At 41.3% G+C, this 23,732-nt stretch overlaps 1 protein-coding gene across 1 annotated transcript in view; it reads left to right on the forward strand.

Moving 5' to 3' along the window:
- Nucleotides 1-23,732, forward strand: part of LOC134360020 (M-phase phosphoprotein 9) — a 118,288-nt gene that overhangs the window by 48,063 nt on the left and 46,493 nt on the right. Inside the window, exons 7-16 of the mRNA XM_063074018.1 lie at nt 845-948; nt 4,839-4,955; nt 7,654-8,132; nt 9,182-9,340; nt 10,472-10,559; nt 10,783-10,998; nt 11,148-11,195; nt 12,984-13,048; nt 16,810-16,914; nt 20,453-20,617. Coding sequence (XP_062930088.1) covers nt 845-948; nt 4,839-4,955; nt 7,654-8,132; nt 9,182-9,340; nt 10,472-10,559; nt 10,783-10,998; nt 11,148-11,195; nt 12,984-13,048; nt 16,810-16,914; nt 20,453-20,617 — 1,546 coding nt within the window. The remainder of the gene's footprint in view (nt 1-844; nt 949-4,838; nt 4,956-7,653; nt 8,133-9,181; nt 9,341-10,471; nt 10,560-10,782; nt 10,999-11,147; nt 11,196-12,983; nt 13,049-16,809; nt 16,915-20,452; nt 20,618-23,732) is intronic.

Here is a 23,732-nt window from a genome sequence, read left to right on the forward strand (position 1 = left end):
AGACACAGACCTTGCAGTTACCCCAAAGACTATCGCAATTCATCTGGCATTTGGCAACCCACAGGTTCTCTCCCTCCCTAATAAGGGGGAGAGAGATTCGCCCCATTTTCACAGCGAGCAGGAGACATAAGAACAACTCACTGGTTTACGATGTTAAAAAGTCCGTTTCGTCACTTTTTTTTACGAGCTCTGTGCTCGAAGATCGCAAAGATCTGGAATCTTTGGGCCCACAGCGAAAGATTTTCCAGCTTCCCTGACAACACGAGTCTCCTGCTGTGACACCGACCCTCGATCCGCCCATCTCCAGAGCCCCGAGATTGTAGGCTTCCGAACACTAGGCCGCCTCTTAGGCCTAACCCTTGACATGCCGAACAACGGCTGGTCCTGAAGCCCTGAGAGCGGGTCCCAATCCTGCAAAGAACTGAAGTCAGCGTGTAACTTCATGTCAGGGTCTTCAAAAGAACCCTGAAAGGGAAAAATAAAGATACAGGTCCACCTTCACTAATTTGACTACCTATAATCCGGTTCTTTCGATAATCCGGCACTGATTATGCTTAATGTGATCCTTCTGTAATTTGGCATTTTCACTAATCCAGCACTCCTCTGGTCCCAATGGTGTCGGATTAGTGAAGGTCGACCTGTATTAGAGATGGAAAGAGAGCTGTTTCTGAAGATGCAAGCAAAGGAATCTTAACTCCGCCTCTGTCTCCTATTGAACTCCGAACTCCGAACTCCAACGCATTGCGCTAACTACTACACTACACTAACTTGGTGCCTTGCCGTATCTACATTTTGAGATTAGTTTGTGTTGGAACCTTAATGTTTATTTTTATTTTTGCTTTAGGACTGTCATACTGGAAGATGGATGAGGGGGAGCTATACCACGCTTTACCAAACAACAAGGAGACTGATGTATTATCTCCCTCCAAAACCGTCAAAGTATTACGTGTATGTCAAATGTGATTCACTAAGCAGTCTACTGTGCAGGTCCTTCAAGGAAGAGATCTTTGTAAATTACAAAAAGGGGGACAAATGTAAAACTGGTAGTTTTAGACCACAAGATATTGGAGCAGAATTAGGCCGTTTGGCCCATCCTGTCAGCTCTGCCATTTCATTATGGCTGATCCGCTTTCCCTCTCAGCTTCAATCTCTTGCCTTCTTCCCGAATCCCTTCATGCTCTGACTAATCAAGAATCTATCAACCTCTGACTTGGCCTTCACAGCTGCCTGTGGCAAAGATTTCCACTCTCTGGCTAAAGAAATTTCTCGTCTGTTCTAAAAAGATGCCCCTCTATTCTGAGGCTGTGTCCCCTGGTCTTAGAACTTCTTGGACATGTTCAGATTATGGTATTACACTCACAGTGGCCACTTTATTAGATACTCTTGAACATCTCGTTAATCCTAATATTTGATCAGCCAATCATGTGCCAGTAACTCAATTCATGAAAGCATGCAGACACAGTCAAGAGGTTCATTTGTTCTCCAGGCCAAGCATCAGAATGGGGACGATATGTGATCTGAGTGGTTTTGACCGTGAAATGATTGTTGCTGTCAAACGGGGTGTTTTGAGCATCTCAGACACTGCTGATCTCCTGGGATTTTCACACACAACAGTCTCTAGCGTTTACAGAGAATGGTGCGAAAACCAAAAGCAAGGTCCAATGAGCGACACTTCTGTGGGCAAAAGTGCCTTGTTAATGAGAGGGGTCAGAGGAGAATGGCCATACTGGTTCAAGCTTACAGGAAGATGACAGCTAACCATGTGCTACAACAATGGTGTGCAGAAGTGCATCTTTGAACATACAACATGCCAAACCTTGGATGGGCTACAGCAGCAGAAGATGACAAACATACACTCAGTGACTATTAGATACAGGAGGAGGCCACTTAGTGTATATGAATGTCTTGAAGCATCACTTTCTCATTTTTCATATATAATTTAAGAAATGAACTTCCAGGCTTTATTTTGTCTATTGAACATAAACAGTATAATGAATTAATTAAAATCCATCTGAAGCAGGAAAACAAAGGGTGATCATTGGGTCTCTTCTGTAGTTACGTGGTTAATGGAGCAACAGCAGTAGGAATGAAACTGATCCAGTGTAGTCTGAGGAGTTTTCCTCCATCATGATTGCTGTTAGAACATCAAAAATTACAGCACAGTACAGGCCCTTAGCTTCACAATGTTGTGCCAATCTTTTAACCTACTGTAAGATCAATCTAACCCTTCCCTCCTACATAGCCCTCCATTTTTTTTTTATCATGTACCCATCTAAGAGTCTCTTAAATGTCCCTAATGTATCTTCCTTAACCACCACCCCTGGCAGAGCATTCCACACACCCACCACTCTCACTAATGTCCCTAATGTACCTGCCTCGATCCCCACCCTTGGCAGAGTTTTCCATACACTCATCACTCCCACCAATGTCCCTAATGTATCTGCCTTGACCCCCACCCCTGGCAGGGTGTTTCCCACACCCACCACTCTCGCCAATGACCCTAATGTATCTGTTACCACCACCACCCCTGGCAGGGCATTCCACACGCCCACCTCCTTCTCTGTAAAAGAAACTTGCATAATATTGTCAGAAGTGACGGTATGTAATTATTTTCTGTACTTAATAAACACAACTGACTGTATTTAACATCAAAATGCATGTAACTTCTGCTTTGGATTTTGTATTTGTTTATCAAAGTTGGGGGCATTTAATCAGAAAGTCATATTATCTGGTTGCTCCAGGGTCACCATTTCACAGTGGTTGAAGGGCTGAGATTTCATTTTGAATTTGTTTCAGGGTTGTGATATTTACTATTTCTATAGGAAGTCTATTTGAATTAAAGTGTTTTTTTCCCCCACTGTGACCCTTGATTTTCACCTGACTAGCCTTACACAGAAATGAGTGATCATTGTTAAAGGATGTGTTCAATATCATGCAGGAAGGGAAACTCGGTTATAGAACACAGAACCGTACAGCACAGGAACAGGCCCTTCAGCTCACAATGTTGTGTCTGACTAATTAAACTAGAAATCACATGCCTAACCAAACTAATCACTTTTGCCCACACAATCTCATTTTCCTTCACATCCATGTGCCTCAGGGTGAAGGAGTTCTGACGTGTCAATCCATGGCCTTCTCTTGTGCCAAATGTGACCACCCTCAGGGTGGAGGAGCAACATCTTGTATTCTGTCTGGGTACCCTCCAACCTGATGGTACGAATATCGACTTCTCCTTCCGGTGAACAAATTACACCCTCCCTCCATTTCCCATTCTGAACTTTCACTTCTTCTCACCTGCATATTACTTCCCCCTAGGTCCCCTCCTCCTTCCCTTTCTCCTATTGTCCTGTCAGATTCCTCCTTCTTCTCCAGCCCTTGACCTGTCCCATCCATTTGGCTTCACCTCTCATCTTCCAGCTAACCGCCTTCCCCTTCCCCCTTCCTTCTCAGTCCTGAAGAAGGGTCTTGGCTTGAAACAGACTGCTTATTCTTTTCCATAGATGCTGCCTAACCTGCTGAGTTCCTCCAGCGTTCTGTGTGTTGCTTTGGGTTTCCAGCATCTGCAGGCTTCCTTGTGTTTGTGCCCCTCTAAGAGTCTGTTTAATACTTCTGTTGTACTTGCTGGCAGCACATTGCAACCACACACCACCATCTTAAACACGAGTTCCTGCAGATGCTGGAAGCCCACAGCAACACACACAACATGTTGGAGGTACTCAGCAGGTCAGGCAGTATCTATGGAAATGAATAAACAGTGGACGTTTCGGGCCAAGACCCTTCTTCAGGTCTGGGAATAAGGGGGAAGATGCCAGAATAAGAAGGTCAGGAAAAGGGAAGGAGTACAGGCCAGAAGGTTATGGGTGAAGTCAGGTGAGGGGGAAGGTTGGTGGGTGGGGAGGGTGATGAAGTGAACAGCAGGGAGATAATTGAAAGAAAAGGTAAAGGGCTGGAGAAGGAGGAATCTGATAGAAGAGAATGGACCATATGAGAAAGGAAGGGGAGACACCCAAGAGGAGGTGATGGGCAAGGGAGGAGAAGAGGTAACAGGAGTACAGAATTGAAGGGGGAGGGGAAAAATGACTGGAATTAGGGAAATTGATGTTCATGCCATCAGGTTTGAGGCTACCCATACAGATTATGAGGTGTTCCTCCAACCTGAGAGTGGCCTCATTGTGGCAGTAGGGAGAGGCCATGGACAGACATGTTGGAGTGGTATTGATTTGCCGATGGTCCTCCTACTTTTTGTGGATAGAGTGAAGGTGCTCAACAAAGCAGTCCTCAATCTACACTGGGTCTCACCAATGTAGAGAAGGCCACATCAGGAGCACCAGATATGGTGGGTGACTGACAGACTCACAGGTGAAGTGGTACCCCACATGCAAGGACTGTTTGGGGCCCTGAATAAAAGTGAGGGAGGAGGTGAATGGGCAGGTGTAGCATTTCGTCAGCTTGCAGGGATAAGCTTGAGGGATTAGTGGGGAGAGATGAATGGACAAGGGAATTATGAAGAGAGCGATCCTTGTGGGAAAGGGAAGGGAGGTAAAAAGAGTTTGGTGGTAGGATCCCATTGAAGATGACAGAAGTTGCAGAGTATGTGGAGGTATATAGAAAAAAGAAAAACACAATAAATATAAAATCAATCTTATAAAACAATGTACAAGTAACTTGTATACATGGGCATTGACTATATGTGAAGACAATTCCCTTACATTTGTTATCAAAACACAAAAAAATCCAAGGATGCTTGAATAGTTTGCTTTTTAAATTGCCTTAAAATGCTTAAAAGGCTTGTGTTAATCTGGATGGTGGTGAGGGAAAACAAAATTATTTCTGTTTAGCTTCCAGCAGGTGAGATCCCTTCACTGAAGGAGATTTATTGCATGAAGCAGAGAGACAGAAAGCATCTAGCTGGCTGGGGATCATGTTCACCTCCACTCCTTCGATCTCCACCACAGGTAAAACTGTTTTGGCCAATGCCAACAGCATTTTATCTTTACTTTAGCATAAGTTCCAGAATTTTCAGTGAATTGTATTGGGATTGGGTAGATGATGATGTGCTGAAAGATTACCAAGTTTGAGTTGCAGGACCTAAGCTTGCTTAAGTATTGAAAGGTCAAAGAGTTTGACATACTGGGTTCTTTGCATTTCAGCAGGCAGTCAGTTGGGCTATTTTTTTTTCTATAGATAAAAAGAATTTGGATTAGACCATAAGACATAGGAGCAGAATCAAGCCATTCAGCCCATCGAGTCTACTCTGCCATTCCATCATGGCTGACTTATTATCTCTCTCAACCCCATTCTCCTGCCTTCTCCCTGTAACTGTTGATGCCTTGAATTCCACAGATTCAGCACCCTCTGGCTAAAGAAATTTCTCCATCTCTGTTCTACAACTGTTTCTAAATTTAGAGCTGATCAAAATTATTTTAGGATTGTCATTGAAAAGAAACTGGCATTTCTTTTTAATATTGATCATCAGGGTTGGATTGGAAGTTGCATTCAGGTTTTCCCTAAGGAGATTTTTTTCATGTAATTCCTTGCAGTGCTGTTATCCCATTACACGAGATAATGCAAGCTTTGTTTTCTCTCTTCCAAACCGGCGTTGAATCCTTCCTTCATCACAGGTTAATTAGGGACACTCAGTTGATATAATTTAAATTTAATTTTGAGGCAATGCACTCTGGATGCAAGTGTACCTGCATACACACATCTACTTACTGACCCCGAGAAATCTATGAACCAGCAGAAGTTGATGCTTCAGACTTGTGAACGTGGAAAATAGAGTGATACAGCACTGGAACAGGCTGTTCGGCCCATAGCCTTGTGCTGGGAACTAGACAAACAAGGATTGGATTTCTGTTTGGTATTTTAGCAAAATAACAAATACAGTGATGTCATCCATTCATTATCACGCCTAACATAAAGTCATATTGAATTTTACAATGATAGAAGTAGTTTAGCCTAATGGAACTGTGCTGTGTTTGAGTTCCGTGTGTTTTTTCCCCTTTCTGCTAATAAGTATACAAAAACCTTTCAAGCTGCAGTATGTCAGAGAGACACAACGCTCTCCAACATTTCAATGGTGTTTCAGTATTTCATAAAGTTAAGGATAATATACTTGCACGCATTGAAGATTGACTAAAGTACAGAAATGATGAGCTTGTAAATGGGTCATTTTGAGTTGTTAAACTGTTGATGGTGCGGTGCCACAGTGATTTGTGTAGGGATCCATCTGTTCATTACCTGGACTGGCGATTTGGATGATTAGGACAGCACAGTGGCGTAGTGGTTAGCACAATGCTTTACCGTACCAGCGACGTGGGTTCAATTCCTGCTGCTGCCTGTAGAGCAGTCTCTATGGTTCCCCCTTGACTGCATGCTTTTCCTCCGGGTGTTCCAGTTTCCTCCCAGAGTCCAAAGACCTACCAGTTAAGGTAATTGTAAATGTCCTGTGATTAGGCTAGGATTAAACTGGGAGCAGGGTGCTGGGTGCTACAGTTTGAAGGGGTGGGAGGACCTATTCAGCACTGTATTCTAATAAATAAATAAAGACCAAGTGGAATACGTCCAAGTTTGTTAATGATACAACAGTGAGTGGCAGTGTAGGTTGAGGAGGATGCAAAGAGGCTTTGGGGAAGGGGTTCCCAATTTTTCTTTTAATGCCTTGGATCAATACCGTTAAGCAAGGTGTGGGTGGACCCCAGCTTGGGATCCCTGGTTTAGGGGATATAGATGGCCAAGGATGTGTCAGTTAAAATGCAATGTGAGAAAAATATGATGTCATCCACTTTGATAGAAAAGCATGATTAAATGTTGAGATATTGACAGCTATTGATGTTCCTTGGTACTTTATACAACTCACTGTAAAGAAGGCAGTCGGTAGGTTTTACTGCAATTATCTAGGGCTGTGGTGAGGCTGCACCTCAGAACAGTGTGTGCAGGTCTGGCCTCCGTACCAAGGTAAGGTTATAAATGTGCAATAAATGTGTACCACATTGAATCAGGATGGGGGGGAGGGCCTTGTCATCTGTGGAGAGATTAAACTGACTGGAAATATACTCCCTCAGATTTAGAAGAGCAAGAGATGATAAAATGCTCATAGACCTCGACTGGGTAGATGCAGAGATGTTGTTGCCCTTTGCCTGGGATCAGCTACTCACAGTGGATTAGAGAAGTTGTTTCTTCAGCCAAGTGGTGGAGTGGTGTATCATTAGGATCCTTTGTACAAGTGATTGTGGAGTTTCAGTTGCTGCATTCAAGGCTGAGATCCAGAGAAACTATTGGAACCACTCAGCAGGTCAGGCAGCATCTGCAGAAAGGGAAACATTCCCTCCATTGCTCTTTCTATATATGTTGCCTGATGCCTGCTGAGTGGTTCCAGAATTCCTTTTATTTATTTTGTTTTCCCTGCAACATAGAGTTCTGTTCAATTTCCAGAAACATGAGTGGATTATAAGGGAATTGAGTGATATGGGGCTTGTGTAAGTTAAGTGATGCCTATTGAAAGATCTTCCATGATCTTATTGGAAGAGCAGACGAATGACCTGCTTTTTTTTGTGTTCTTTTTAAAAGGCTAGTTGATTTTTATAACTCGTGTTCGTATGGAATGAGTTTTAACTTTAAAAATTGATCTAATATTTTTTTTTCTACTCTAAGGTTTTAACACTTGATCCCACACTTCACATGAAGCGTCCTACACCATTTTCTCTACATGATCACTGTAGTACCTCAGTGGTGGTTTCGGAATGTGACACTCAATCTTCAGTTAGCCCTGACTCTCTTGTGGGAGTAACCACGCAAAGCTATTGCCATCCTAATTTGGGATCATGTGTACGTACTGCTCCAGAATCAGAATTGACAGATACCTCCAGGCGTACTGTGCGGAATAGCTCATCGCCTTCTCCAAACTGGAATCTCCATTCTGGTTCTCAGTCTTCCACTGCTGTCCAAGGTCACCATTACTTAAGCTTGAAAGAAACGGGGAATGCAAGTGCTTTACCAGGACAAGAGAGCAATTCTGCAATAACTCCATCACCTGTGCCTTGTGTTGAATTGAGGAGTGGAAATAATATGAATAGATCATTGGACCATCATGTTTCTGAATCGTCTCTTGAAGATCCTGTTACGTTATCCATGTAAGTGAACTCTTTATTTAAAAAATGTTTTGCATTGTTTGGAATCAATTCAAACTTCCAACTCTTCAAGTTACTCTTTTGTTGCGTTGGCATACGTTAATGTCCTGTGTCACAGTGCCACTTATTTTCAGTGTATACGGAATCCAAGCAAATTATAGCGTGCAGATTGGGAACTTCAAATTCACTTATTCAGATAGACATTTCAGGGGCTTGTTCATTTGTTATAAGACAATGAGATATGGGAGCAGAATTAGGTTGTTTGGCCATCGAGTCTGCTCCACCATTTCATCATAGTTGATCCCTTTTCCTTCTCAGCCCCAATCTCTTTCCTTCTCCCTGTATCCCTTCGTGCCCTGACTAATCAAGAATCTTTCAGCTTCTGCCTTAAAAATACCCAGTGACTTGGCTTCCACAGCCACCTGTAGTAATGAATTCCACAGATTCACCACTCTCTGGCTAAAGAAATTCCTCCTCATCTCTGTTCTAAAAGGGTGCCCCTCTATTTTGAGGTTGTGTCCTCTGGTCTTAGACTCCCCCACCATGGGAAGCATCCTGTCCACATCCACTCTATTGAGGCCTTTCACCATTCAGTAGGTTTCAATGAGTTATGTGTCATGTCATAAGACATGTATGATCATGATTGTTCTCAGCAAATTTTTGTTCAGAAGTGGTTTGCCATTGCCACCTTCTGGGCAATGCCTTTACAAGATGGTGACCCCAGCCATTATCGATACTCTTCAGACATTGTCTGCCTGGTGCCAGTGTTCGCATAACCAGGGCTTGTGATATGCACCGACTACTCATACGACCATCACCACCTGCTCCCGTGGCTTCACATGACCCTGTTAGGGGGTGGGGGGAGATCTAAGCAGGTACTACACCTTGCCTGAGGGTAACCTGCAGGCTAGTGAAGTAGGAGCACCCTATACCTCCATTGGTAGAGATACATCTCCACCCCAACTTTCATGATTAAACTTCCTGATCTCTGCAATTTATTTCTGCATCATAAACGTGAATTCATGTTCTCTTTTTAAACTTGTTACTTCCAGCGCTCGCTTAAACTTGCGTGAGAAGCATGCACGGCATGTGGCTGACATTAGAGCTTACTATGAGGCAGAAATCAACAGCCTGAAGGAGAAATTGGATGCTTTAAATTCACCTTCTGCAGTATCTGAGGCAGAAAAACAGAACCAAAATCTTGCAAAAAGGTAGCTTTTGGTTTCAAATAAATTAAAATAAAGTTTTAGAAAAGTAAATCACTTGCTGTTCTTGTGCTTAATGTTATTTGGAATATAACCAAGATGTATGCTCTTTCTTATTTACTGCCTGTTATGCCACTAGCACTTAGGGCAGCAATGAGGGTCCTCCATCTCTGTCTGTCGCACACAGATTCATCATTGTTTTTCCGTAACAATTTTTGTTTGACCAGTCAGGGTTGTTAGCCCTGGGGTGAGCCCCTGAACCTCAAGGACCAGTGGACCACTCTTATTCTGGCCTCTACCCTTTAACCTCTTTGGCATGGGCGACCCTACCAACTGTCTAAGCACATAGCCCTGACTCCAACAAACATAGCTCTTCAGGTCATTGAGTCACACAAGCCTCTAAACCCTGCAACAAGGTTGTGGTTCTCTTGGTGGTATGCTTTTTTTTCCCTAGTATAGTTATATTGCACATTAAAAAGGCTGCAATTGTTTAAAATAATAAAAAAAACTTAACAGACACAAAAACAGGAATGTACTTTAACCTGGTCAACAGCATGAGAGCCCAGATGGACCAGGATAATGCGCTATTGGACATTGGCAGGATTGTATGTTACTTGATCAATACAGCCTGGAGAGCAAATGGAAACAAAGAAAACCCACAGGCCCTTTGGCCCACGATGCTGTGCTGAATATGTACTTACTTTAGAAATTGCCTCAGGTTACCCATAGTCCTCTATTTTTCTATCTATGTACCTATCCAGGAGCCTCTTAAAAGACCCTATTATATCCACCTTCACCACTGTCACCAGCAGCCCATTTCAGGCACCTACCATTTACCCTGACAACTCCTCTGTACCTACTTCCAAGCACCTTAAAACTATGCCCTCTTGTGTTAGCCATTTCAGCCCTGGGGAAAAAGCATCTGACTATCCACAGGATCAATGCCTCGCATTTGTAAAGTGGTCAGTGCATTCTGAAGAGCAATGGGAACTTGGAGTTAATTTTACACTCTACATCCCTGCATTGAAAACTCTGGCAGATTTGATTGCCTATTAGCATTGGGTGTTGTTTAATGAATATTGTCAATAACTTTATGAAACTATTGCAGGACTTCTAACAGTTACTTTGAATTTTCAGATGTGAACAATTGGAAGGAGCACTAACCGAAGCTGCCAAGCGAATTCGGGACCTTGAGAACAAGAACTATTTGATGGAAATGCAGTTGGTGGGTAGCAGTCACTGAGTAAAAGAACAGAATTTGTTTATACTTGAGAGCAAATACTACCGTCAAATCTTGACCAAAATTGAAGTTCAGACTGTAGGTTAGAAAATGTCTGATGAGAATAAGAATCTTGTACCATCCACAACAATGCCAGTTGTTCCTTGCTTTATTTTTTTTTCCATTTTATTTCCTAACAGTTGGAAATTACACTTGTGCTTTTGATTAGGCTGAGTGGCCTGGACGCTACGATGCAGTCAGTACTGCAGCTAAGGCTCTGCAACAACGCCTCGATGAAATGCGAAAAGATAGCAAGGAGAAAGATAACATGGTCAACAAACTCAATAGCAGGCTGAAAGACCTAGAAGAAGCTTTTGAACTTGCATACAAACACTCCGATAATAAAGATGCCCGACAGAAACAAGAGCACAAAATGCTACAAGATGTGAGTCAAGAATTTATTTGTATCAGTTTGATAGTGAAAAAGATGGCACTAAATTATTCCTGGGTACGATTTTTATTGTGGAAGTCTATCATTCTTTACTTTGTAAAGAATTTAATTTTTAATTTAAAAATTGCTGTCTTGTGTTGCAGTTGCTTACAGAGTACGAGTCACTGGGAAAAGAACATGAACGAGTCAAGGTAATTTCCAACCCTTTTTGCAGTGTGTGTTCATGGATCAGTTATGTATGAAAGGGGAGTCATTTGGCCCAGCTGAACAGTGCAGTTTGATACAAAAGCAATCCTTAGGCCCTCGTTCTCCCCTCCCTATTACGCTAATTATCTTTTCCTTTCAATTATTTATTTAGCCCCTTTTGACTGCTATCCTTGAAACAACCTCCATAGTGGGCTCTGCAGTTCAGACCACACCACTTGCTATGTAAAAGTAGATTTTCCATGTTACCTTAGTTCATGTTATGATGTGTTTCTGGTCGTTTCTTTTTTTTGTTGCTATCTTTGTGCATTTTTGATCGGGGCGGACTAGCACTGCGACCTGCAGATAGCGAGAGATGCGGTGCTGGATTGAACTGAACGAAATATGCCTGAACTCTTGTGATGTCTTTCTGATCTGGTGCTTTGTATTCTGTGTTTTTCATTTTTTTTTTGACTGCCATTGCATGTGTTTTTTTGTTTGCATGTTGGGGGTTTGATGTTTCTCTTTACAGGTTTCACATTTTTTGTTTTGAGGCTGTCTGTGGGGAAGATGAATCTCAGGGTTGTATACTGCATACATATTTTGTTAATAAATGTACTTTGAACTTGAACTGATTCTGGCTCTAGGGGCACGTAATAATATTAAACATGTTATATTAGAGTCATAGAAACTTACGGCATTGAGGGCCCTTTCGGTCCACCTTCTCCACACTGCCCATGAAATCTATCTTGGCTAATACCATTTACCTGCATTAGGGACCCATATCCCTCTACAACTTTCTTGTTCAAGTACTTGTCAATGCAATTCAAGTTTAATTGTCATTCGACCATACAGGAATACCCATGAATACAGCCAAACGAGACAGCGTTACTCCAGGGCTAAGGTGTAAAACACAGTACCAATAGTTACACATGGCACAGCGGGGAAAAGACAGTCACTTATCAGTTCCTAATATTGCAAAGAAAATAGAGCCATCCAATCCAATCTCAACTTGTAATTGCAGCCCTCCATTTCAATCAATATCTAAGTACTTGCAAAGTGCAATTATGAAGAAAGCACGGCCTTTACTTCCTTAGAAGCTTGCAAAGATTTGGCATGTTATCTAAAACTTTTAAAACCTTCCATAGATATGTGGTGGAGAGTATATTGACTAATTGTATCATGGCCTGGTATGGAAATACCAATGCCCTTGAATGGACAATCCTGCAAAAAGTAGTGGATGTGGTCCAGGCCATCATGCGTAAAGCCCTTCCCACCATTGAGCACAACTACACGAGCACTTTTGCAGGAAAGCAGCATCCAGTGGACCTCCACTACCTAGGTCATGCTCTCTTCTCTCTGCTGCCATAAGGAAGGAGGTACAGAGGCCTCGGTCCAACACCACCAGGCTCACTTGCCCCATCACTGAAATGTTCCCACAACCAATGGGCTCACTTGCAAGGATTCTTCATCTCATGTTCTTGATATTTATTGCTTATTTATTTATTATTATTTTTGTCTTTTGTATTTGCTCAGTTTGTTGTCTTTTGCACATTGTTTGTCATGTTGTGCATGGTCTTTCATTGATTCTATTGTGTTTCTTGGATTAACTGTGAATGCCGGCAAGACAATGAATGTCAGGGTTGTATATGGTGACATATATGTACTTCGATAGTAATTTTACTTTGAACTTTGTATTTTTGTAATTTGTGCACCCTGGTGAAGTTGAATTTATTTTCTCTAGACCTTGTATAAATGTAGATATGGTCAATAATCTTTGTTATTTTACTGCTTAGGAAGCTTTGAATACCACAGAAGATAAACTGTATGATGCAAATTCTCAGATCTCTGAGCTGAAAAGGTTAGATAATGAAATTTTACTTTATTTTATTATCTTGGCAAGAATGATAAATTCATTAAATTATTTTGTATCTTTTTAAAAGTGAATCTAGATACTCTGCAGTTATATCTAGAAACCTTTTTACTTGAGTAAGATTCGCTATAAAATTCATTACTAACCTCAATGCATGTTATTTCCTTGTTACTTTTCCCATTTCTGACACAGTACATTAAACATTTCTCCAGAGTTATTTTTTATAGTCTAATAATCTAACCACAGCCTGTATCAAAATACAGGAGACCCTTAAGTTCTTTCCTGGCCCCCTCATGTTCCTCACATTTGAATGTCTGTTTTATTTTCGAATATGATCCAATTCTGTTTGGAAATCCACAGCTGAACCTGCTGCCAACATCCTTTCACACTGTGCATTCCAGGTCATAAACACCATTCCATAAAATATTTCTTGTCATGTCCCCTCCTTGATATTTTACCATTCACTTTAAATCAAGTTCCAACCTTTTTATTTATCCCTCCCCTCCCAGCTCTTCCAGCTGCACTGCCAAGCAACCCCTGATTTTAATTCTAGCTTAATCACAGTAAAATTTACAATGACCAACTAACCTACCAACTAGTACGTCTTTGGACTGTGGGAGGAAACTGGAGCACCCAGAGGAAACCCGTGTGGTCTAACTTACGAAATAAGAGAATGTGTCTGTCATTTTACCTCTTGAAATTGTTTCACAAGACTTAAGGTTTCCAACTTCTTTATGCCATTAGCTGAGGAGTCTGTGAACCCCAGGTTGGGAACCTCTGCACTAGACAAAACTTAGCTGATTTTGCCCTCAGTTGTATAACTCCTTCCAACACTACCCTTCGCCCTTGACACAGCAAGGATGTGATACTGGAGCTTTATTAGGTATTGGTCAGACCACACTTGGAATATTGTGAGCAGTTTTGGGCCCGTTATCTCAGAAAAAGTTGTGCTGGCATTGCAGAGTGTCCAGAGGAGGTTTGTGAAAATGTTTCAGGGAATGAAAGGGTTAATGTATGAGGAGTGTTTGATTGCTCAGGGCCTGTACTCGCTGGAGTTTAGAAGAATGAGGAGAGATCTCATTGAAACCTATTGAATATTGAAGGCCCAGATGGAGTGGATGTGATGAGGATGTTTCCTGCATTGGTGAGTTTAGGACCTCCATCCATTTAGAGCAGATGAGGAGCAATTTCTTTAGCCAGAGTGTGGTGAATCTGTGGAATTCATTGCCACAGACAGTTGTGGAGGCCAAGATATTGGGTATATTTTAAAGCGGAAGTTAATAGGTTTTGATTAGTCAGGGTGTCCAAGGTTATATGGAGAAGGCAGGAGAATGGGGTTGAGAGGACCAATAAATCAGCTATAATGGAATAGCGGAGCAGACTTGATGGGCTAAATGACCCAATTTTTCTCCTATGTCTTATGGTCTTATAAACCAAAACTGTCTGCTTTGGCCGTGAATATATTCAGTGATGCAGCCTCCACATTCTCTGGGTCAGCGGTTCATAACATTCCTAGAGAAAAAAATGCTCCTCATCTCCCATCTTGTAGTGCTTAGTCAAAGATCCTTCCGTCAGAACTGGGAGAGAGTTAGCTCTCGTTTAACTTTAGTTTTTTCTCTTCTGCTGTTCTGAAGGAAGGTCTTTGATCAGAAATATTGACTCTGTTTCTCTATTCACAAGTATGCCTGACCTGCTGAAATGTTTCAGATTTCAATAGCTTTTGTCAATAGTATGTCAATAGCTTTTGAGTACATGGTTTTGAGGAAATGTGTTAATAGCACAGTGACCATTCTCCCTCTGATGCTTTGGTGTATTTGATCTTCCTTGTGGGAAGGCACATTGATAGAAACGCAGGAAGCATTCCGGGGCATTTTCCTTTTTTTTTCTCCACTATAGAACATGTTCCTTCACTATGAACCTCGTTTCATAATTCTGCTTCACTTCCTTTGATTCCCTTGTGTATGTTCATGAAGATCTGGCTCCATGACCTTGTGTGCTGGAGAATTTCACAGGGTTTCACAGTCTTCTGGGTCCTGCTGATGTGAAAGGATGTACACAGTGGAGCAACCGGAGGAGCTGCAGCCTCACAGTAACCAGAGTTCAATCCTGACTGCGGTTTCACGTTCTCCCTGTGTCTGTGTCGATGTACTCTGGTTTCCTCTCATGCCACAAAGATGTGCCAGTTGTTGGATTAATTGGCCACTGAAAATAGCGCCCAGTGAGGGATGTTGAGGAAAATGGAAGATTCATGTAAATAGGTGGTTGGGAGTGGGCTGATGACCCTGTGACCATGCTGTAGCTCTCTGACTATCATTCTACCGTATCCTGAGGGTAGTACAGGCCCTTCATGCAGCCAAATCCTCTTGCATTGAAATTTGCCGCCTTAAATATCTGTCAACCAATTCAGAACTTCTGCCAATATATTACACCAATTCCTATGTACTTTAATCTTGTACATTAATTCCATTTGTAGGACCTTGTCTAAAGCTTTCAGAAAGTACAATACTCCAAGGCCTATGATCGTTCCTTGGTTACATGCATAAAAAATTCTGGTAGATCCGTTACACATGATTTTTCCCTTTCATGAAACCTGCTGACGTTGCACATTTGCCCAGTCCTAGAATAGTACAGCACATTTGGCCCACAGTGTTGTGCTGAACCAGCTAAAAGGCAAATCCAAAACACCCACACACTAATCCTTCCTACCTACACCATGTTTGTGTCCCTCCATCTTCCTTACATCCATGTGCCTATCTAAACATCTCTTAAAGGACTCGAATGTATTTGTCTCTAGCACAATACCAGGTGGCGCATTCCAGGCATCCACCTCTCTTAGTTAAAAAAAAACTTGCTCCTCACATCCCCTTTGAGCCTACCCCCTTTTACCTTCAATGCATGCTCTCTGGTATTTAACATTTCTACCCTGGGAAGTAGATGCTCTCTGCCCACTGTATCTATGCCTCTCATAATTTTTTAAGCCTCTATTAGATCTCTCCTCAGTCTCCAAAGCTCCAGAGAAAACAACCCAAGTTTGTCCCAACTGTCACGATAGCACATGCCCTCTGAACCAGGCTGCATTCTGGTAAATCTCTTCTGCACCCATTCCAAAGCCTCAACATCCTTCCTATAGTGGAACGGTCAGAACTGTATGCAATACTTGAGATGTGAGCTAACTAGAGTTTTAAAAAGTTGCAACATAACCTCCTGATATTTGATCTCAAAGTTCTGTAATCACGTGATTCTGGCTGATTCAAGATAATAATTGATTCTGTTGACCCACTGCCGTCCAGCAAAAGGTTCAGGACACTAAAAGCCAGAACAAATAGACTGAGGAACAGCTTCTATCCCAGAGCTGTGGCTTCCATCACACCACTCCCACAGAACAATGACTGAAACTGTGAGCATACACAAGGGACTCAAATACTTGCACTAACGGCACTTTGTGCATTACTGTGATATTCTGGTGCTGCTGCAACTTATTTCCTGCCACTTATCTATTTAATACTGTTTTTCTATTACTGTCTTGTTTTTATCTACCGCTTTATTTAATTGCCTGAGAGGAAGCCAAACAAAGTTTCATTGTACCTAAGTATAATGACAATAAAGATCATTCAATTAAATTCAATATTTTGCCTACTACCGATGCTGGGTTTACTGCTCTGAATTTCCACTTCTCTCCATTCTTGACTATAACCTACATTTAATTAGTTGTATCTCATCAGTAATTAAATTGTTTGTTCTCTTTTCAGAGTTGTATCTAAGCTTGAGGCTCAGATTAGACAAGCAGACCATGAGAGGAGCTACATGAAGGTCCGGACTAGTACAGAAAGCTGTTTACGTACATCAAGCAACAGGTAAATGGTTGCAGGAGTCAAAACTTCTGCTTCTGAAAAAGCTCATAACATTTTCTACACAAAATTTCTGCACAACATTCACTTTCATAGCTTCCTTGGTACTCAAAATCTGAGTCTCAAAGTTAAAATACTCATTAAAACATCCTCAACTTTCAAGGGTAGGGAATTCTAAAGATTCATGATTCTCTAAGTTATATTTCCTCTCACCTATCTCTTAAATACCTGGCCCTTACCTTGAAAGTATGTGGGTCCCAGCTCTAGATTGTCCACCTTGTGGAAAGACTCTCAACAGTATATATAGCCTGTTGAGGGATCATTTGTTGCTCTGAAACACCAGGGAATTGTTGGTTCATTTTATAATCACTCATTTATGAGATTACTTTCTCAGAAATAAACGCAGTGAGCTTTTAATGTACCATTTGTAAGATTGTCAATCCTTGTGTCAGAGGTCGTAATGACAAATTATTTTAAATTGTTGTTTCCATATTCAGCTCAATGTATTTGTATATGCATCCACAAACAAAGGAGATGCTTTACACATCTTCAACTGCAAGAAAACACTTTATTAGAACTATCAAAAATGCAATACAGAAAGAAAAATAAATGTCTACAGTAGTAGCTGTCATAGAAAAGCAGCATCCATCATCAGAGATTTCCACCTCCCAGGTCATGCTTCCTTCTTGCTGCTGAGATGTTCCCAGAACCAATAATCTCACATCAAGTACTCTATCTCATTATCTCATGTTCTTGTTATTTATTGCTATCTATATTTGTATTTGCACAGCTTGTTGCTTTCTGCACTCTGATCTTTCATTGGCCCTGTTAGAGTTACTATTCTATAGATTTGCTGAGCATGTCCTCAGGAAATTGAGTCTCAGGGTTGTATATGGTGACATATTTGTACTTTAATAATAAAGTTTAATTTGAACTTTGAAATCACAATAATGCTCATCATTGACTGAACAAGCTGATCTCTGCTCTGTTGAGGGGGTTGATGGGCAGGGGGGAGCCACAGATCTGGCAACCTCATGCAGTTTGTTTTTCTTTTTCTTTCTCCTCTCCCCGCCACCCTCTCACACAATCTGAGTAACAAATTATGCATTATAATTAATTTGTTCATTCATTTGTTAAATGTGTGTTGTATGACGTAGACAATCATGGTCTTTCCATGTCCATGTTTGTTCGTGTCAAATTTTTCCGCAGAAGTGGTTTACCATTGTCACCTTCTGGGCGGGCAGTCTCTTCACAAGACAGGTGATCTCAGCCATTATCAATACTCTTCAGAGATTGCCTGCCTGGTGTCAGTGATAGCATAACTAGGACTTGTGATCTGCACCAGCTGCTCATACGACCATCCTCCCATGGCTTCACGGGACTCTGATCTTGGGGGGGTGGGGGGGTTGTGGTTGGGGCACTAAGCAGGTACTACACTTTGCCCAGGCTAACAGAGGGAAAGAGCGCCTTACACTTCCTTTAGTAGAGACATATTTCAATATAGAACAAATTAGAACACTACCAGTAGTGCTACAACACTATCAAACTATGAGTTCCTAAGAGTTAACAATGGAAAAGTTTATCCAGTGTACACAATGAACAAAATCAGCACAGATATTGGACTGCCTTCATGCAATTCTATTGCAGATTGCATCCTCCAAATCTTCATTTTCATTATAAGATTCAAGATGATTGTTAATACCTCCAAAATCTTCATAGTTCCTAACTTGTTAGGTAGTGAAATAGTTTCATTTTCACTCCCAGCTCTTTCTGGCATTTCCAAGCCCGAATGCTTGAAACTGCAGTGAATGAAACAGTTCTGAATTGCTTAATTGCTTATTTCTTACCAACTACCAGTGACAAAAATCACTGCTTTTTTTCTAACGCAAACATATGCTTTTAAAAACAGTTCACTCGGAGCACGGTGTAGTGTCTAACGGCCACATAAGGGTTCATGACTGACATTAGTTAGAAACTGTTAGCAACAGTCTCTTGCCCCAGTTCAGCAGCATAGTGTCCCAAATAAACAAAGGGAATCTAGTTATTTTCTCGATTAGATTTTGTTCACTAAGAGTTGTCCCAAATAAGTGACTACCCCAATTAACCGATGGGCCAATTAACCAGAATCCAGTATATTTTATTTTTAGCTGTTAATTTTTTTAACAAGCCTTTGGGATTTTGCTATTAATGCATAATTTAACAACAGCTAATTAACATTTTTGTAATCATCATGTCAGTCTGAATTATTTTGATGTTCGACTTTCATGCTGGAAGTTCCTTTCCAGCATGATTGTAGGTAACATTGAGATGTATTTTGAGGTATGGTAACATCTGAAGTTTATTGACACAAGTGTGGAAGCAAGTATTCTGTTACAAGCTTCTTGTAGGCAACTGCAAACTAAATTTAAATTTAATTAATTTTCCATTTGTCTATGAACTTCAGCCAAAATTGATGAATTACTTGAAGTGGAAACTGGACAACAAATATAGAAACAGATAGAGGTTTCATTGGATTATGTCTGGTAACAACATAACAATACCATGCTGTGATTTCTCCACCACTAGTAGCTATGTCTTCAGCTACTGAGACTCTATGCTCAGGAAATCCCTCCCTAAACCCCTATCTTTCGATCTCTTTCTTCCTTAATTTAATTTTAAAATCAGGTTTAATGACAGAGCTTTTAACTGAGTCAATACTGCATTTTGTTGGATAAACTAGTATAAATGGGAGTTGAGAATACAGGATGCAATTTGGATAATCCTAATCATTTGGACTTTTTGAGATCCAGGGTTGTAATCATTAACACAAATGTAATTTATGTTCCCACTTAAAGTTAAAATGTACAAAACCTAATTGAGATGCAGTACTGTGTGCAAAAGTCTTAGGCACATTACGTATATAACTAGGGTGCCTAGGACTTCTGCACATTATTGTATATTATGTCTTTCCAGTTACCAAATAACACTTAATAGTTTACAAAGCTAAGTAGTCTTTATTTTTCTTTTTTTTTGTTTCCCAACCACCTTCCTATTTTAGCCAATATACAGTACTGTGCAAAAGTCTTTTGCACCCTATCTGCATATATAAAGTCTTGCACAGTTTGTTTGTTTTGTGCCACGTGGTATGACCATGATTGTCCTTGCCAAATTTATCTACAGAAGTAGTTAGCCATTGTCACCTTCTGTGCAGTGTATTTACAAGACGGGTGACCCCAGCCATTATCAATACTCTTCAGAGAATGTCTGCCTGGCGTCAGTGGTCACATGACCAGGACTTGTGATCTGCACCAGCTGCTCAAATGACCGTCACCACCTGCTCCCATGGCTTCATGTGTCCCTGGTTGGGGGATGGGGGTGTGCTAGGCAGGTGCCCAAGGGTGACCTGCAGACTAGTGGAGAGAAGGAGCCCCTTACACCTCCTTTGCAAGAGATGTATCTCCACCCTGCCACCCCTTTACACAATAAAAAAAAATTATGGGCTAATCAATATTTTGTCATTTGAGGCTTCTCTGAATTGTTTCATTATTCTGTTGTTTCTAAACAGCCTTTTTAACCACCACAATGCTTATCATTCTCCTGTAAAATCTGCTTCAACTGATGTGGCAAGACGGAAGTGGTTGACTCCAGGTTCTGATTATTCCATCTTCACAGGACGTCCTTTAGAGAGTAACTACAGTGGATTTGAGGAAACTCACTTGCAGCCCAGAAGGTCAGTCCAGCATACTTACCTTGGAAATGAAAATAGGAAATTGTAGATCAGATAACAACTTGGAGAGAGAAATAATTGATATTTCCATTCAGTGGCCTCTCATTGAGGAAGAAAGACAGAGTATTGGAACTGTGAGGTGCAGAATGTTAGAGCTACTGGGTAGTTCCAGAATCTTCTGTGGTTTACATTTCACAGTTCCAGCAATTACTTTAAACCCGTAACTCTTCCCATGCATCTCCTTTCAAAGGACTGATCAGCCATGATGAACTAGATGCTACCAAAAGCTATTGGAATCACCAGGACTGTCTTGGTCTTACCCTACCCTACCGTACACATTCCCATTGTTCTCCCACTTCTCCTGTTTTCTTACGCTCTAATGAAGTCATCCACACGAAAATATACACAGCACAAGAATCTGCACTCTGGTTGATCCTCCTTGATCCTGTTAGAGTTACTGATCTAATCCACTAATTTGCTGAGTGTGCCCACAAGAAGATCAATCTCAGGGTTGTATATGGTGACATATATGTACTTTGATAATAAAGCTTACTTTGAACTTTGAAGTCTGGCCCATCGAGCCTGCCGTGCCATTCAATATGCTCATGGTTGTTCTGCCTCAGGCCTCAACTCCATATCTGTGCCAGTTGCATGTAGCCCTCACTTCTTCGCTTTCTCAAAAAATTACCTACCTTTTCCTTAAGCTCTACCAGTGAACTAACCTCTGGAATCCCCAAAGAAATATTTATTATGCATCTTATCTGTCCAGTCATAGAATCATAGAAAAGTGCAGCACAGAACCAAACCCTTCAGCTCATCTAGTCCATGCGGAACCATTTAAACTGCCTACTCCCATTGACATGCACCAGGACCATAACCCTCCATATACCTATCTAAAATGTACCTATCTCAATGTCACCTCATTTGAGACTTCTCTACCAATGGAAACATCTCAGGACACAAACCTGCAGATGCTACAATCTGGTGGAACAAAGAAACTGCATCAGGAATTAGGGTCTTGACCCAAAACGTCGACTTTCTCTCTCCCTCCATGGATGTTGCCTGACCCACTGAATTCCTCCATCGCCCTTTTTTTGCGATAGAAACACCTTTGCATCTATCTTATCACGTGCCATTAGGACAGGTATTTTTTGTGCCGTGGACCCCTACCATTAACTGACGGGTCCATGGACCCCAGGTTGGGAACCCCTGCTATAGCGGCAAAACCAAACCAAAAACCAAAACTAAACAATTGCAGCCAGTCTGTGACCGCTGGGGAGTTGTTATATTTGCATGACAAACCCCCAGCTCCAATGATTTCCAAAAATTGAATGCTTTATTCCATCCTTTATTAGCAATTAGCAAACATATAATCTTGAAGTGACAAAACTTAAGCATACATACAGTGGCACACAAAAGTTTGGGCACCCTGGTCAAAATTTCTGTTACTGTGAATAGTTAAGTGAGTAGAAGATGAACTGATCTCCAAAAGTCATAAAGTTAAAGATGAAACATTCTTTTCAACATTTTAAGCAAGATTAGTGTATTATTTTTGTTTTGTACAATTTTAGAGTGAAAAAAAGGAAAGGAGCACCATGCAAAAGTTTGGGCACCCAAGAGATTTGAGCTTTCGGATAACTTTTACCAAGGTCTCAGACCGTAGTTAGCTTGTTAGGGCTAACCTTGTCCCGACAATCAGCAGCCATGGGTTCCTCTAAGCAGCTGCCCAGCACTCTGAAAATTAAAATAAATGTTGCCCACATAGCAAGAGAAGGCTTTAAGAAGATAGCAAAGCGTTTTCAGATAGCCGTTTTCTCAGTTCGTGATGTAATTAAGATATGGCAGTTAACAGGAACGGTTGAGGTCTGGAAGACCAAGAAAACTTTCCGAGAGAACTGCTCATAGGATTGCTAGAAAGGCAAATCAAAACCCCTGTTTGACTGCAAAAGACTTTCAGGAAGATTTAGCAGACTCTGGAGTGGTACTGTTCTACTGTGAAGTGACACCTGCACAAATATGACCTTCATGGAAGAGTCATCAGAAGAAAACTTTTCCTGCATCCTCACCACAAAATTCAGCATCAGAAGTTTGCAAAGGAACATCTAAACAAGCCTGATTCATTTTGGAAACAAGTCCTGTGGACTACTGAAGTTAAAATAGAACTTTCTGGCCTCAATGAGCAAATGTATGTTTGGAGAAAAAAGGGTGCAGAATTTCATGAAAAGAACACCTTTGCAACTGTTAAATATGGGAGTGGATCAATCATGCTTTGGGCTTATGTTGCAGCCAGTGGCATGGGGAACATTTCACTGGTAGAGGGAAGAATGAATTCAATTAAATACCAGCAAATTCTGGAAGCAAACATCATACGGTCTGTAAAAAAGCTGAAGATGAAAAGAGGATGGCTTCTACAACAGGATAATGATCCTAAACACACCTCAAAATCCACAATGGACTACCTCAAGAGGCACAAGCTGAAGGTTTTGCCATGGCCCCCGACCTAAACATCATCGAGAATCTGTGGATAGACCTCAAAAGAGTAGTGCATGCAAGACGGCCCAAGAGTCTCACAGAACTAGAAGCCTTTTGCAAGGAAGAATGGGGGGAAATCCCCCAAACAAGAATTGAAAGACTGTTAGCTGGCTACAGAAAGCGTTTACAAGCTGTGATACTTGCCAAAGGGGGTGTTACTAAGTACTGACCATGCAGGGTGCCCAACTTTTGCTTCGGGCCCTTTTCCTTTTTTGTTATTTTGAAACTGTAAAAGATGATAATAAAAAAGTAATTTGCTTAAAATATTAAACAAATGTGTCATCTTTAACTTTATACCTTTTGGAAATCAGGTCATCTTTTACTCGCTTAGCTATTCACAGTATCAGAAATTTTGACCAGGGGTGCCCAAACTTTTGCATGCCGCTGATATAAGCTAAATGATATTGAGCACTCTTGAGTGATATCTCAGTGAAAGATATGACATCTGTCAGCCCCAAGCTGCTCACTGCCACAAAATAAGCAAGAATACGTAACTTATTTCCTTTGTTTTACCACGCCCCCACTCGTGTTACTCGTTACCTTAGTAAACATGCAACACAGAATATAAAGCAGATAGAGAACAGAT

The sequence above is a fragment of the Mobula hypostoma genome, chromosome 21 (genome assembly GCF_963921235.1).
Source record: "Mobula hypostoma chromosome 21, sMobHyp1.1, whole genome shotgun sequence".
Lineage (NCBI taxonomy): Eukaryota > Metazoa > Chordata > Chondrichthyes > Myliobatiformes > Myliobatidae > Mobula > Mobula hypostoma.